Source organism: Notothenia coriiceps, unplaced genomic scaffold, assembly GCF_000735185.1.
Source record: "Notothenia coriiceps isolate Sejong01 unplaced genomic scaffold, NC01 NC01_scaffold00035484, whole genome shotgun sequence".
Lineage (NCBI taxonomy): Eukaryota > Metazoa > Chordata > Actinopteri > Perciformes > Nototheniidae > Notothenia > Notothenia coriiceps.
In genome coordinates this window covers 318,169-334,617 of record NW_011368185.1, presented here as the reverse complement: position 1 = coordinate 334,617, position 16,449 = coordinate 318,169, and the positions used below count along the sequence as shown (strand labels likewise).

The window sequence follows — 16,449 nt, the reverse complement described above, 5'->3', positions numbered from 1 at the left end:
AACCGTGCATCACTTTTCATCCCGCTGCATTCATCCAACTCAACTCTGACCGGTCATAAATATGATATGGCTCTGCTTCACATTAGTGTTGTCATTTACTTCAGTCATCTCTGATCAAAACATTGACTCAAGCCACATCAGAGGTAAGTTTTTCAAGCACTATTTACTCATTTGTCAAATGTGATTTTTAATAACTTCAATTCATGTGTTTCCAGTTTTTCCAGGGAAAGATCAAAGTGTTGCTGGAGTATTTCAGGTTAGTGACTTAAATTACCTGAACCAGCCTCAGTACTCCTACAATGCCTCTGATGCTCGGAGCCTCTGCTTGTCCCTCGGAGTGAACATCGCCTCAAAGGCACAAGTGCAGGAAGCTCTCACTCGAGGTCTCGAAACATGCAGGTGAGACCAGAGAAGAGTGATCACCTCAGTCATATAAGGTGAGTTTAATGAAAATTGCCTGATGTTCTGTTTATGTTTTTTCTCAGATTTGGATGGATTGATGAACATTTAGCAGTCGTTCCCCGCGTCAAGGCCCTTCCTAATTGTGGACAAAACAATACGGGCTTGGTGACATGGCGAGTCGATGTTAGAAAGAAGTTGGATGTGTTTTGTTTCAATGAATCAGGTAGGACATATTTGAATGTTTTCATTAAACATTTCACAGTGCTTTACGCCTAATAGAAAGAGACAACTGTTAATTGAAGATATCAATCATCCTCTCCTTCAAAAAATCATACATCAGAAGGTATTCACTTCCATTAGTGTCGATGAAAGGTCCTTTGCATAGGGACACAATTTACATTTGGACTGTATTCAACTTTATCTGCATTTTGAAGTATGAAAGCTTGTTGTTTGTATGTTGTCTTCTCCTGAATGTTGTACGTCTCTTGTTTGTTTTTTGTATTTTTGATGGCACCTTAAAAAAAGGAGTAGCCCTAGTCATCAGAATCACAAGCAGAATACCTTTATTAGTCCCACAGAGGGGAAAAATAATAGTAAAAAAAATACTTTTCAAAATGCAAATCCTGTAACATCTCATTGTACCTGTGACAATAAATGATTATATTCTATTCTATTCAGGGTTAATCTGCATTCTTTTTATCATCTTAAAAAACTTGTTTAATACCCGTCTCTTTACTTGTTATAACATTTATTCTCTTTGGGACGAATAAGGGCATTCTGANGCATAGGGACACAATTTACATTTGGACTGTATTCAACTTTATCTGCATTTTGAAGTATGAAAGACTTGTTGTTTGTATGTTGTCTTCTCCTGAATGTTGTACGTCTCTTGTTTGTTTTTTGTATTTTTGATGGCACCTTAAAAAAAGGAGTAGCCCTAGTCATCAGAATCACAAGCAGAATACCTTTATTAGTCCCACAGAGGGGAAATTTGCATCGTTACAGCAGGAAAGAGCCACAGACAGATTAATGTTACATATGTTGAAAAAGAAATACTAAGTTATGATATAATAAAAAATATAATAAAAAAATAATAGTAAAAAAAAACTTTTCAAAATGCAAATCCTGTAACATCTCATTGTACCTGTGACAATAAAGGATTATATTCTATTCTATTCAGGGTTAATCTGCATTCTTTTTATCATCTTACAAAACTTGTTTAATACCCGTCTCTTTACTTGTTATAACATTTATTCTCTTTGGGACGAATAAGGGCATTCTGATTCGGAAAATTCTTTGCTCCACAATTCATGATAATTAATTGTTAGATTAGATATTATAAAACAGTATAGGTTTGTTTAACCCTCCACAATTGTTCATAGACTAAACAAGACAAGACCCCTGTCCCCAAGGACATCGCTATCAGTACCTAGTTCCATAAGGGAGGCAGAAGGAATTTCTAGTCAACATACATTTATCAAATGGCATGCACTAACTCTTATCGTATCTCTCATGGTCTTCGTGTACATGCACAGATGCAGCTAAACAATTGAAGGATGCATTCGCTGATAGCCCTTCGGACAGGACGGATTTCTCGGGGCAAACTCAGTCTTCTTCTTCGAGAGCAGCAAGTTCAAGCCCGACCTCGCACTCTACGTCTTCTTCCATCCTTTCCTCTTCCTCCTCAACTCCTACCATAGATAACGAGGCAGAACCAGCCCCGTTTGTGGGCAGCTCACAAAGCTCTGCTGGAGGTACGAGCATTTTGTTCACAAGGGAATTAATACTATTGACGTGTTGAGTTCATACTATACTTTTTTATTTTGTATGTTATCTTCTCCTGAATGTTGTCCGTCTCTTTTGATGGCACCTTAAAAAGAGGAGTAGCTCTACTTTCTCATTGTTTCTGCATAATGACAATACATTATTCCATTCTAAATGTGATTGTGGTTGTTATGAATTACTTATATGTTTTCCCTTTTATGTTTTATCGTTCCAGCAAAGGCAATACTCATCACCTCAACTTGTGGCCTTTTCCTTATCGCAATAACCATCCTTGCATTCATAAAACTGTGAGTAGTTTTCCTCTGAGCAAACTCTTTAGAAAACTGAGGCTTAAAGAGAGATTTTTGGTGTTTTGATGATGCTCTCTGGGTTGAATGTGTCTTTAGTGAGCTCTACATACAATAGCATTACTCAAAGAAGCTACATTGTATATCATCCCTTAAAAGCATGGGATAAACTGATAAGACAAAGCATCCTTCTTTTGTATAACATTTTGGGTGGATCATATTAAATCATGTTTTTCCTTTGTTATTGTATACATCTGTAAGTGCATTGTATGATTTGTTTCTTTCCCTCTGTGAGAAGGAGAAGAAGTCGAGCAGTGAGCACAGACATTAAGCAGGCAGAAGAGTACATCCAGACGGTGGAGTGGACGTCTGAGGAGAAAACCGAGAAAACCGAGGAGGCTGCTCAGGAAGACGAGAGAATGGAAGATGAGAGAATAGAAGATGAGAGAATAGAAGATGAGAGAATGGAAGATGAGAGAATAGAAGTGGAAGAAAATGCAAGTTAAACATTTCTGATGAGATATCTTTAAGAAGCCCTCAGTGGACCTCTACCATGTAATAATCTTTTTTAGAACAACGATTGTCCCCTTGTTTTTTTTTTTAAAGTTCTGTGAAAGAGTGGCCTTTAAGGGTGTTTTATTTTGTAAATGTTATGTATGTGTGTGTTTTTTCAGCCCTCTGATGTTATTAAATGGTGCAGTTCAGCCACTAGATGTCAATGTGTGCTATGCAATCATTGTGAAGACTGAATACTTGTTATTCTTTTAGTATAGTGCTTTATATAACAAACACATGTGTTAATGCAGCATTTCAACAACAACTTCAAGCATTAAAAGGGTCTCTTTGGAAATCTCCCAAAAAAAAATATTGATATCTTTCCAAATCATTTTAAGAAAGGCTATTTAAGTGAGACAGAGGAAATGTACCAGACATCATCTGTTATCTCCCCAGAGTCTCCCCAAGCTTTGAGTAATGCTCTCTCAACCTTAAGTGTTCTCGTGTCTGATGTACAGTGTATACAGTAACTTAAAATAAATGTCAAGTGTACGTTTCTATGACATAACCCCCTTCATAAAATAAAGTGCAAGTTACAATTGCGTATACATAGTGGGCTTGGCCCTCAAACGGTTTTGTCTAAACTTTTGAGGACCAAGTGCCATGAGTCATCCAAAGCATGCTGCTAATCAACTTGTCACAGGCTAAGAATGGTTGTTGAATTGTAAGGATATTATAGTTTCATTTTATCATCACAGGTACTCTTTGGCCCTTTTCAAAATGAAGTTAAATGTGATTACTGAGAACTCAGCATGCTTGGATTCTGTCTAATGTGAGGTCCATTTTAATCATACTGGGAGTTCATGGCATCAGACTTCACTGCATCCGCTATGAAGCTGAGTTCATTGCACAGCGTATCGTGTCTGTAGGCCATGCGGATCTGAGCGACGTTGCTCCTGCGGATATCGTTCCCTTCAGGTCCGTCTTTCAGATAGTTCACTCCTAAGAAGTGGCACTTATCCTGCAAACAAACAAGATCAATTAGTGGGATACAAATGGGATCAATGTAGAAGAAAATGTGATAAAGCAATAAAAAGAATGAGAGTGGAAGTGTCCTTACCTGGTGAGACAGTCCACTTTGCAGCACACTGTTTCTGGCTATCTCACAGACATCACAGGTGCTGAGCTTCCAGAGCTGAGCTGCAATAGCGTACTCTTCCATCAGTGGTTCCTAAAACAAGACACCCAGACAATGCATAACAATGCAGAACTATAGCAATACTGATCTATAAACATTGTATTTCCAGTGTATCAGTTTCTCTTTACCTTGGTGTAGTGGAACTGCATGGGGTCGTCTGTGGACAGAGACACACACAGGCCTTTGTGCAGAAACTCTCGGAGAGGATTTTTGGAGTATTCCAGGAACAGGCTGTTGTTGCTGAGTGGAGACATTGCAATTGGCACCTGGGCCAGGTAGTACAGGTACTGCAGCACCGGGCTCTGAGGGAACATTCAGTTTAAACAATAGATAAATAAATACAAATACACAGAGTGGCAGGCATCCATACAACATGAGACAGGTAACATGAAGCCATCGTTGCTTGTTCTAGACAAATACAAATAAGAGACTTAAAGCAAAAATGTTGAGATTTTCAACCTTTTAATCAATCAGTGGAGTTGATCCCACCCTTTTTTCAGGAACATACTGTCCATCAACCAGAAATGAACACATACTTCTATCTTTCTCTCCTACAGTTCTCAGATTCTCAGTTGTTCTGTTATGAAACACAAACTGAAAAAAATGTGGTCCCGGACTAACAAACAGTGACAAGATTGAGGTTGATTTCAGTATTGGTTACGTTGCCTTTTGGTGTAGAGATAAGAGTAATCGAATGAAAAACTCTACAGCGTTCTCACATTGTCTGTGCTATTTTGGTCTACTGTAATGTATTTTGAACATGGACCAAAGCATAGAGGCCCGCCTCATTATTGATCTTTGCAGAGCTGATCTCACACAGCAGCAGCCCCTTGTTATCCCCTCTCTGCACTGAGAAGGATTATTCTTGCATTTTTATACATTCTTCAGAAAGCATCCTGAATTTCCTTTCAACAAATCTGAAGTACCTTCTTCAAGTTGAGTCCATGTGAGATGTTGTCTGACGTGAGGAAGGCAGAGACCAGGTGAGTGATCGATCCAGCTTCTCCGCAGTGAGGGCGGAACTGGAAGGTGCTCAGTCCTCGCTCTCTGTAGAGGACACAATGGACGATCAATATAAGAGCGAATTATAGAGCAGTGTCTTATAATGCTCATTCTTCATCATACTGAATATTTATAGATATCGGCTGTAATGCATATTGTGATGTTATCCACTGGTGAAGACTAATTAATACATTTACTGACCTACTGTACTTAGGTATATTACTTTACATTACACCACTAAAATCCAGGTACAGATATTGTACAGAGAACTTATTAAAAGCATATTTTATAAAGTATATTTGAATGCTAATACTCAATTCAATGTGTACAATGATAATAATAATAATGCATTTTATTTATAGAGTGCTTTTCTAGAAATTAAAAGACACTTTATAGAGCAAAAATTAATAAAAACCTAATTAAAACAACACACTTAAAATATATAAAACACAACATTAATTACAGATTAAAAGCAGTTCTGAAGAGGTGAGTTTTCATCTGTGATTTGAACGTATGTACCTTGTCCACCTTTGCTCTCATCAGCTATGAGTTTTTATTAGTTCAGTATTTTCCTTTCATTTATTCATTATTTCTTCCCAGTAGGATTTTCTCCATCAGTGTCCCTGCAATGGAATCTCCTTTATTGACGAAATATGTGTTATGTCGAAGAAAAAGGCCTTAGTGCTTACTTTCTGAGGTTGTTGAGAACCATGATGTTTGCGTACATGTGGAAGATGTAGTAGCTGTAGGGGGGGTTGTCATCTGTGGTCCAATCTTCAGGCTTTGGGCTCCTGAAGGAGAACATGTGATCGCTGTGTTTGGACTCATCGTCTACACTGTCAAAGCCTGACACCTGCGCAGGAAATAGTACATGCATTTGGTACTGGAATGGTTTCATAAAGTCTGATCCATGCATATTGTTTAATTATGTCACACATATTAGTTATTTGTCTCTATATCTGATCATTCTTAACTATGAATATACTCATAATCATTTGTTACATCAAATATTGGCAAGAAGGTTAAACAAGAAGAACATCCAGACACTCCAAATAAGTGAGAATAAGTCATAAAGAGGAAGGATATATTAAAAATCCTTAATGTTGGTAACATTGTTCAAATGATCCACACATGATGGCTTGTTTTAATGATTATGCCACTACAATAAAAGTGCTACCTCATTGAAACTCGTTTTATATTCTGTTATGTTCTCATGTTATAGAAAATCTCAAAACATCTTTGGCTTAGTAGATGTTGGTATGATTGACCCTTAAAAGAAAAACATCTTACATATTTGAGGAAGACATTGAGGTGTTTGTGCTTCTGTGGGTTAACAGTGGCCTCAAATAGAGGAAGGAATATGTTCTCCAGCATCTTGGAAAAATTAGTTACCAGCTTCTTCTCCTTAAAAATATCACTGAAACAAATGAAAACATTCTGTTATAATTTAGGAAAATGTCAAGATTTTTTAATTATAAGGCTGAATTGTGGTGTAGCACTCACTATATTCTGGGCACTTGAATGATCCACCTCATGTTTGGAGAGTACACTTTGTGGTTGATAAACCACTTGGACAGACTGTCCCACTCCTCTGGAGAGCGCCCGTAGATGGAAACACGTGGCTCTGCATGCTGGTACTTACTCTCCTCCAGGTCGTGGGCCACTTCCTGTTAAAGGTGATAAGTAGAGTGTGCTAGACAGTCTTTGCAAAAGTTGTTATTTAAAACATATGAGTACTATATATGATACCTTTATGATGCTTGCAAAATACTCTCCATTCATGTAGTTGTCTGTTTTCAGGAAGATTTCTCGTAGTTCACTGGCTCCCACTGGATTATACTTTGAATTGAATTTATCAAACCGGTGGAAGGTATGTCTCCCCTGTGAAGTTTAAAAATGACACAGCATAATTGTGAACCCAAAGTGTTTAGTCACGAAAAAGTACCAACAAATACTGGTATTTACCGGCACTGGCAGTGAAATTGTGTAACACAATCATAGTGAGTGAAGGAATTGTAACTAGCAGAGGAGTTTTCGACAGTAGCATCATCAATTGTGTATAAAAACATTCTGACAAAATGTTTAAAAAGAAAATCCAGCCATTTCAAAATATTTAAAAGTAAACACAGAACAAAATGAGAATAAAATGCTAAAACATTGTGGAAATGTCTGATTCTCTTACAGCATGTACATCCAGAGAGTCCACAGTAAGGTCATAGGGGTCCTTATTGAGACAGTGGAAAACCTGCTTGAGGGTCAACTTTTGTCCATCCTTTTCTAACACCACACGGTCAGAATCAGTCTTATATGTTTCCTGGATGAAGGTCAGCAGGTGTTTCTGAGACATGCAGGCAGCTGCATGAATATGCGTGTCCACCTGGGAGAAAAAAACAATGTTCAGTCTACTTGTGTCTAAGGGAAGTGTTTACAAACACACTTTTCTCACCTCCTTTTTCTTTTTAGCAAGGTGATAGTATGTACTGAAAAGAAGCAATATTGGATTACAAAGAATAGAAATCTAACCTTCCTAACATTGTAGAAATCTCTATGAGGCACACTTTTGAGTTCCTTTAGCTCAGCCATCTCATTGAGCATTTCATGGAGGTAGAACTTCGAGGTCAAGAAATTAAGTCGTCTGTGACAGTAGGTCTTTCTGTAAATGAGAGTGGGCTTCAGTTGAATGAGTGTAACTCAGTAATGCTCACATAAGTGGCAACAACCAGTTTTACAACCAGGGCTGTTTATTCAACCAGCATAGCTGTAGCGTCTTTTTGTTTAGGAAACGTACGTGGGTCCATCTGCAATCATTGCCAGCACTTGACCAAGGTCTATGGCAAACGTCTCTAAGTCTGGGTAGGGTAGGTCATGGGGATGGTTTTCTCTCAGAGCCTCGGCATCGTCATACACATTAACTATCCCATCCTTCATCTTCAGCTCATAGTTCAGATTCTCCGGGATGTTCTCCATGCTGTACGGATCCTCCCCATCTTTTGGACATTGGCACATATCTGGAGGCAACAACCTGTTTGTGTTATTGTTGTATAAAACAGAATAACGTTTTATTTACAATAATGCTATACACTCCAAACCTGGTAGGACGTCGTCTTCTTCGCTCCATTTGATGTTCTCAGTGCTGCGGAGGAACTTGGCTGTGGTTCTGCAGAATTTGTGATAGGCTAGCTTTGAGTATTTCTCACGAATAAGCAGAGCCTTAAACAGACTTTTGGCTGCCTGTTCATAATCCTCCACTGTTATCTGCATGGGGAATGGACATGACACATTAATCAATTTCAAGTGTTTAATGTTCGCAAATTCATACATTTCTCTTACAGAGATGCACACATTTATGTTTTAAAGTACTTACTCCAGCACAGTAGTCCCCACTTATAGTGACCCTCTGGTATTCCGGGCTGTTTTCTTGCACCGATGAGCAGGTGGAGCTTGGGGTCATGTATGGCGTGACTGTCACTGACCGCGTCAAATCTGTATTCACTGGGATCTGCAGGGACATTGACTGGGAACGAATCATCTTCAAGCTTTGCCTTCTGCAAAATAAATGATATAGTTAATATAAGCTACTGTGGGTCTCCCCAAGTCATGATACATTTGTTCAAAGGGTTTAATTTGTGACATTAATCTGACCAATAACAACATCCTCTGTGACTCAACAGCAGGGCCTACCTCTTAGTGCTCTCCTCCGACTGTTGCTCGGCCAGCTCCTTGAGCAGTTCATGCTCCTTGGCTTGCTGTAGGCCAATCGGGCAATCCTCAGGCACGGTGAATAGTGATAAGGCATCCTTGTGGTCTTCTTCCTTTAGCGCTGATGCATATACTTGCTCTGCTAGCATTTGTTTCACCTCATCTGCCTCACTCAGAGTGACCTTCGGGAATTGACGAGGCATGTCTGCAAGAAGGTAGAAGCTACAGTAAAATGGCTGCTGACAGTGACATGGAATCACAGGATACAAACAGGACCTGCCCCCTTCATCAGATCTTGCTATACTTGCTCTGACCAGTTTGTTCTGTTTTGTAAACAGCAAATCTACCTGTGTAAGGGTTTGGGTGCATGACATTCAACAGCTTACTGCGGCACGGCATCCCCACCTGGAGAGCTCTGTGTGAATTGTTCATCATATCCTACAGGCTTAAAAGCGTTATATCAAGTTTTATTTTCTACACAACTCAAAATAAAAACCTTAAAGAATTGGGAATGTAATGTTAACATATCTCAACCAAATCATTTCAACATAACTTGCATTATCTTCATAACAATATCTCAATGTGTTGATGATGGCCATTATTTGCTTATTCAGATATATTTTCTTCCTTTTATCTGTCGTTGCTTGTTGTACTTTTTATTCTTTGCCTTTTTAGTTTCTAAAATGGTTTTATATTAAGCAATGAGTCACTATGATTTAGGAAGGTGCCATACAACTATAATCATCAGCAAATTACAGTAATGGGGTACTGTTATGGAAACACTTATGTGTAATGTCAAAATAACACTGAAAGCATCTTAAATGTTGCAGCAGTACATTGACATATTGAAAATAACTCATGTCAGATAGTTCTATTAAAATCCCCAGATTCATCATGACCTCTGTATGAAAACCAGCCTTCCTGAGCTATTCTTTAAATGTAACTTTACAGTCACTAACTGCAAAATAAAAATAATAGTAGTAATTCTATCTAACCTATATCAACAGCATGGCTGTAAATACAGCTATTTTTAATAAAGCAGCTTATTTATTCCTGGATACACTACATCTGTTTACAGTCAGGCCCACAGACACATACAGTACAACAGCTATGCGAAACCGAGAACTGTCTATTTCTGCAAGAAGATAACCTGGGTGAACTGTGTATTATTGATATCCTTGGTGATACATGATATAGCTCTGCTCATTGAAGTGCTTAGGAAACAACAGAGAAAGGCCATGCTGCATGGTGTAATATAAGCCAATTTTCCGCTCTACTATGGGTGCTTCAAGCTTATCATTCCGGACACACAACACTATCCTGACAACAGCTGAGCATCACCCGAGCTTTATGGCTCCACATCAACACTCTGCATGCATTGTGAAAGGGATAGGCTCTTAAAGCTCTATTGATCTGGAGATGATGGCCTTATCTATTATTAATTATCCTCTCATACACCCTGAAATAATTGCTGTGAAACAAATACTTGTATGTCTTTTTCTCACAGTCAGATGCCCTTTCAAGTGGGGTAATTCCTATGTTCCCAAGGTCCTATCCCCAGATTTATTTGGCACATGATGGGAACATAACAAATATATTCCTCAGCCCTGCATTCGCTTACTTTGACATGGTGTATTGTGGGAACTTTTCCAAAGGGGGTTTCTGTTTCCCAGCAATGCTGACTCTCAATATAGAAGACTTATCAAATGGTTTGACTAATGGAATCACCAAAGTCAAACAATCAATCAATCAATCAATCAATCAATCAATCAATCAATCTGTCCACCCATCCATCAATTAAATAATGCCATAAGTCAGGGTGGAACGGAAAGTGGAATATGATTATGTTTATCAGTAAATCTGTAAAATAGAAAATGTGTTGTCTATGAAACAGCTTGAAAGGAACTAGTTAATCAACAAAAACGGGATATACAGACAAACACTAGAAACAAAAAAAGTAATAACTTACTCGGTTTTCCACCAAATGTTACTAAAATATTTTTTATAAAAAGGCGGAGAAGATCATTTACCTATTTGTAAACACTCATCTCCGCACCTTTGACATCAATTAACCTAACCACATAGCCTAAAATCAGTGCGCGGCTAACGTTGGCTAAACCAATCCTTTATTTGTGATGCTAACAAACGTTAGTGATCGTTACTGCGCTAGCATCATAGACTGTATACGGCTAGCACGAACTTCCCTACACGTTTTAGCTTAGCTTTATCTTACCCCTATCAGTGATGTGTGGCCTCTGGTAAGTTCACTTCAATAGATCTGGCAGCTGTTCTGGGTTACATTAGTTGTTTAATGCTTGCCATAGATATGTAAAGCTATAACAGTTATTATTGTTAGCATAGCAAATATTTAACTTCGCACGTCCTGTTCTGTTACCATGACAACTATAAACGACGATATCAACGATGCTGATTGTAATAGTTTTTTTATTTTGTTCTTCTAAGGTTGTATTATTTATTCATACATGTATTCATTCATTTGTATTCATTCAAATTGCATTAATAATCTCTGAAAGATGTATCATAATAAGAATCCGTTTGAACATGTTTCACATAGGCCTACAAGAAATTCGCTTTTTTTGTATTGTGAGTGAGATACATTTAAAGTAACTGAATTATAAAATGTATACAAAATACTGTTGGACATAAGTTCAATATATCGGAATAAAACATGAGCTGTGCAGTTTTCAGAAATTATAATTCTATGCAGGAATGTGCAAAATGGCACAAGGATTGTGCAAAGGTTGACAGTACAAAGTATAACAAAAATGATGCAATGTACAGATAAAGTCCCAAAGAAGTGCGTGAATGTAATGCAAATCATTTAGGTATTTGCAAACTTGTTATTAATGAGTTCAAGCTGCTCTGCAGTCAGTGATCTCCCCAGCCCCACACATGCTGTCTAATTTTGTCACTGATCATCTCAGCTGCAGACTCCTTTCGGTTGACCATTTGCCTATAATAAAAGGTGATGTGCAGTAATGCAAAGAAAAGCAGACTTAATGTTTTGCCCATCATCTTGTATTGCATCTATATACCTTGAATGAGTTCTGCACTTACCTTCAGTGCCGCTCATAGCCATATCTGGGGGTGTTGTCGTTGTAGAGGGAAGCACTGTACACATTTAGTGGCAATTTCATCTACCTGGGTCTGACCCAGTCAATCTATGAGTCTACAGAGGCATACAGTTATAGTTGTGTTGTCCTTACTGCACATCTCTCTCTATTTTAAGGAGCAAGTGGCCTTCTGTCGACAGAGCTACTAATCCTGAGACTAAGTCAAAACAGGCTGCCAACAAAGAGAGGGCCACACTCAGAGTGGGCAGAGCCTGCTGCTTTCTGCTCTATTAATCTCTTGCTCTCTCTTTTACTGCCCCCCCACCCCCCTCCTTCAGACACAATCACACAAGAACTCAGTGTGCACACAAAGGGGAGAGTAAGGGAAAACTCTCTACCTCTGTGGCGAAGAGGCTTCACAACCAGGTATTCGTCACATATGTCATTTTCATTCACTAAGTCATATGTTACGATCATTATTTTCTTTAGTGAACCTCCAGTAAACTGGGTGTGAAGTCTGAGAACATTCTCAGTTGCCCCTTCATATCTGTTATTCCCTTTTTTATTAGCTCTGTTTTGTCTAGGTTCTGACATCCAAAAAAACAAACAAATCCAGTTTGGATTTCCTGGCAAAAGTCTTTCTAAAAGGAAACAATTGCCCTCAGAATGTATTATGCTACTTTACACTCTCAGATTACTAATCCAATTTGTGTGAAAGCAAAGATAAATACCTCTAATGTGTTATCTTTACATGATACAGAGCTGCAAAATGAATTTTATTTATATTTCTATACTTGCTCCCTAGCTATTTATTAGTGGCCAGTGGCCAGACTGATTGTTTACATAAATGGTGAGAACAATATTTTAGCATTTTGGTTCTTGTGCTGTTTAACCAGCAGAGTAATAATAATAATAATTATATATATGTATATATCCTTTATTTAACCAGGTAAAAGTCTCATTGAGATTAAAATGTATTTTTCAAGAGCGACCTGGCCAAGAGGGCAGCATGAACAATGTTACAACATAATAATAGTAATAATAATAACGAATTGTCACTCCCAAACTCGGCACCCCAGTTACACAGGAAATAACAAATATTATCCAATATTCACAGGAGACTTTCTCTCATTGAACTAAGTGTCTGGTTTAGAAAAGATCGGATCAGATGGCTGAGAAATGCAGTTATAGTCTCTCTCTGCAGAAGGCGTTATTTGGCACTAATGTGGGAAGCATCTTAATGGTGCTCACTCTAAACAAAAGAAACGGCCATTACCCAACCACTCATCGCCCTACTGTATCTCAGACTCAGCTCTCTGTATTGTGCTGTCTTTATCTTGTCTTTTTTTTAATCTTTTCCCAGATACGTCACTGTTGTTAATGGCTGTACACCCAAGTTGGCTCTTTTTCAAAGTCATATCTGAAAGAAAAGTCAACAACAGAAGAGAAAGCCATTTACATTACAGAGAGACAGGGATGAGACTAAGAAAATAAGGAAGCTCACTCTTTCCCAAGCAAGGACTTGACTCCTGCTGTAAAAGGGGCGTGTCTCCTCTTCTCATCTTTCTCAGCGGCCAGGGCCTGGAGAAGAGTAAACACAAAAACAAAGGAATTCACCAATGAATGCAAAGCAGCACCCCTCACTCCTCTACAGTCGGACACATTTCCTGTAAGTCTAGATGCAGGGTTTTTAATTGCATTGATGAATATGTTTTTAATATTTATACAAATAAACTAGTTACAACATTTATTTATGTATACATCATTTAGAATCAGTAATATTTGTTTATATCAATTTGACACTGATTAATTTTGTATTGTATAATAATTGTCATGTTACATTTTTCTATTATTGTTTTATACATCTGAAATAAATCGAATCAAATCAAATTAAAAAAATCTCACAGACAGTACAACAAAACTGCGTAAATTATTACTTAAACATTTGATTTGGATAAATATAAGTTAAGAAGACAGACAAACCTAATGTAAGTGATATTTTCATTGTCAATCATCAGTGGTCACCCTAGAGACTAACATTATGTCAAATAAGTGTACTCACCTCCTGAGGCTCTGCTGTCTCTCACGTCTGTATCAACTGTGCACATGTTCCTTTAAAGAAACATCCAAGTCATGCTGTGCTCTTGTTATGACTTGAGTAGATGAAATCTCATCCACCACCCTGCAGTGCTCATCACTCCACCCTTAACTCTTTCGTTGCCGCAACTTTTTACAACAATATCAGCCTAACAAATAAAGAGCTCAGCCATCATGGTGATTTGTTTCTCTTTCACTACTTTAGAATTACAATTATTGATGGATATAGAAGAAATTGTTTAACAAATTGGTCAATATGTGAAATATAACTGTTTCCCTGTTATGTCTCTTCTTTCTTTGAGACTCATCTTGCCCTCTTGTGAATGTTCTGTGCATTTGCAGGACATTTAGCTAACACAAGACATGTTTTCCGACAGTTTTCGCTTGGATGTCTTATTTGTTTCAAACCGTAACACCTGGATTTATGTTGTGTCTCTTACTACAGTCTCTCATCTGAGATAGACCTTAACCCGTCAGTGTGCATCATCATGGCAAAAGTAAGTGTCTCTATATTTGCATACATGTATTCTATTTAAAATGCAAATAAACTAAAACTCAGACGGACAGATGAAATCACTTTCTGTGATATATTCGCAGAGCAGAATAATCAGTCTTGCAGTAAAGCATTCCTGAACTCCTCACACTGCCTCCGAAGAAGGCCCAGATTTACTGCTGCTGTCATGAGCAGCAGGGGCCCACTGTCACTGATTTAACCTGACTGAGTATGTGATTACGACGCTAATCCTGTCAGCTCAGGTTATCAGGGTATTTACAGAATTGTCAACAGAAGATTGTCTCTTAGCTGTGAGTCTGTATCATTTTGATTGACAGCAGTATTGTCAGACTAAATAATTATCTTTCTTTGTCTCCTCTCGACAATAAAAATGTAAACAGCGGGACAATAAGCAGTGCCATAAATTGTGTAAATAAGGAGTGCCCAGGTAGCTAACCTGGTGGAGCACTTTTGCAGTGGCCCGGGTTTGAATCCGACCTAAGGCCCTTCCCCTCTCGCTTACACTTTTCATGTCTGTTTTAAGCTGTTCTATACAGTGTCATGGTAACCAATTTAATTATAGTCACACCCAAAAAAAATCTGATTCTAAAAAGTCAATAGAAAGTATCTAACAATTTATATAAAAAATAATAATAATTCCTGATGGTTATTTCCCAGTTGTTCCTGACAATCCCTTTTCACCTTGGTATCTTAGCGCACTTCCTACCAAAAAAGAGCAGGTCTTAAACAATGATCTCCATGGTTGTGTGAATACAGCAGTGGAAATGACTTGGCGTAAAGGTACAGCATATGTTTTGGGAATTGGGTATTTTGTTAAACCTCGTTACCCACATTGATCAGTTTATTGACGCTACCATCACAACACTGGCGTCAGCAGCTGATTGGCTTACTCAAGCAGGGACAGCCTGACAGAGTTAGAGAGTACATTGAGTTAACCAGATCTAGATCCATTCAATCTATTTTTAGAGGGCTTTTATTAATGGGGGAAACACTGGACATGTTTTTGTTTACCATATTTTTGTGTACAAAATAAATCCCTATTCAAAAATGTAGAAATACATTTTATTTAAAAAACCACTAGATAGCATATTGTTCTTTATTTTGAAATATTTGCAATGGCTTCGTGCCTTTCAGTAATTTGTTGGGCAGGTGACGTGTTACTAACATATTGTAACTATTGTTAGGCAAAGAAAATAATGTAAATTGGCTTTTAAGAAAGACTAATGTCCCAATGATTAACATATTTTTATTGAAGTGCAAGCATGATTCTGGTTCACCTTTCTGTTTTAGGCTTACAATAAGACCAAGTGAAGTATCCAAGTGAAAAACGGCTCATAGCCTGCATAATCAATTGCCATTTGCCACACTGTTCAAGTAAAATCATTTAATCTTAAAGTCACATTTTTAAATTGAATATTCATTCATATTCAAGACATTGTGAACAGGATTGGTAATTCCTCAAAAGGTGCCTGAATTCACAGTTTCTTATGATTTTATTTCTGAATGTCAGAACCTAAAGCCTAATAGCATAATTGCCCATGTCATATTTGAATGTTGTTGGAAAACAAGAAAAAAATAAATTTTTAGCAAGCACATTGGTATTTTTTATTGATTTTGTAACAGTAAGTTCAACCAGATGTGTGAACAAATTTGCACAAAAAAAAGACACAACATCAATTGCATAACAAGTAAAAATGACTTAGGCAGAATGTGCCATGACTTAGGCCATCTTTCTTACACAACTTTTTTTACACATTTATACAAACATAACATAGAAAAGTAGTTTTACTTTCCTAAATATAACCAAGTTGTGTTACCTGTCTAACCTTAACCAAGTTGTTCTAAATGTCTGACCTTAACCAAGTTGTTTTACTTGTTTAACTTTAACCATATCCT

At 37.7% G+C, this 16,449-nt stretch overlaps 2 protein-coding genes across 2 annotated transcripts; one reads left to right on the top strand and one right to left on the bottom strand.

The window, feature by feature from the left end:
• Positions 1-2: 2 nt before the first annotated feature.
• On the top strand, positions 3-3,187 carry lyve1a (lymphatic vessel endothelial hyaluronic receptor 1a). Its single transcript, XM_010791501.1, has 6 exons — positions 3-143; positions 216-399; positions 486-625; positions 1,938-2,156; positions 2,402-2,474; positions 2,773-3,187. Exons 1-6 carry the CDS (start codon positions 62-64, stop codon positions 2,978-2,980), a joined length of 906 nt encoding a protein of 301 aa, XP_010789803.1. The 5' UTR covers positions 3-61; the 3' UTR covers positions 2,981-3,187.
• Positions 3,188-3,226: 39 nt separating this feature from the next.
• ampd3a (adenosine monophosphate deaminase 3a) lies at positions 3,227-14,018 on the bottom strand. The gene is made up of 16 exons (XM_010791498.1): positions 14,005-14,018; positions 13,447-13,523; positions 8,851-9,073; positions 8,534-8,714; positions 8,259-8,424; positions 7,958-8,177; positions 7,693-7,822; positions 7,352-7,546; positions 6,919-7,050; positions 6,673-6,836; positions 6,460-6,586; positions 5,859-6,022; positions 5,094-5,214; positions 4,296-4,469; positions 4,090-4,200; positions 3,227-3,990 (listed from the first exon to the last, which is right to left on the bottom strand). The coding sequence occupies exons 2-16, from the start codon at positions 13,502-13,504 to the stop codon at positions 3,814-3,816; spliced, it is 2,343 nt and encodes a 780-aa protein (XP_010789800.1). The 5' UTR covers positions 13,505-13,523; positions 14,005-14,018; the 3' UTR covers positions 3,227-3,813.
• Positions 14,019-16,449: the final 2,431 nt, after the last annotated feature.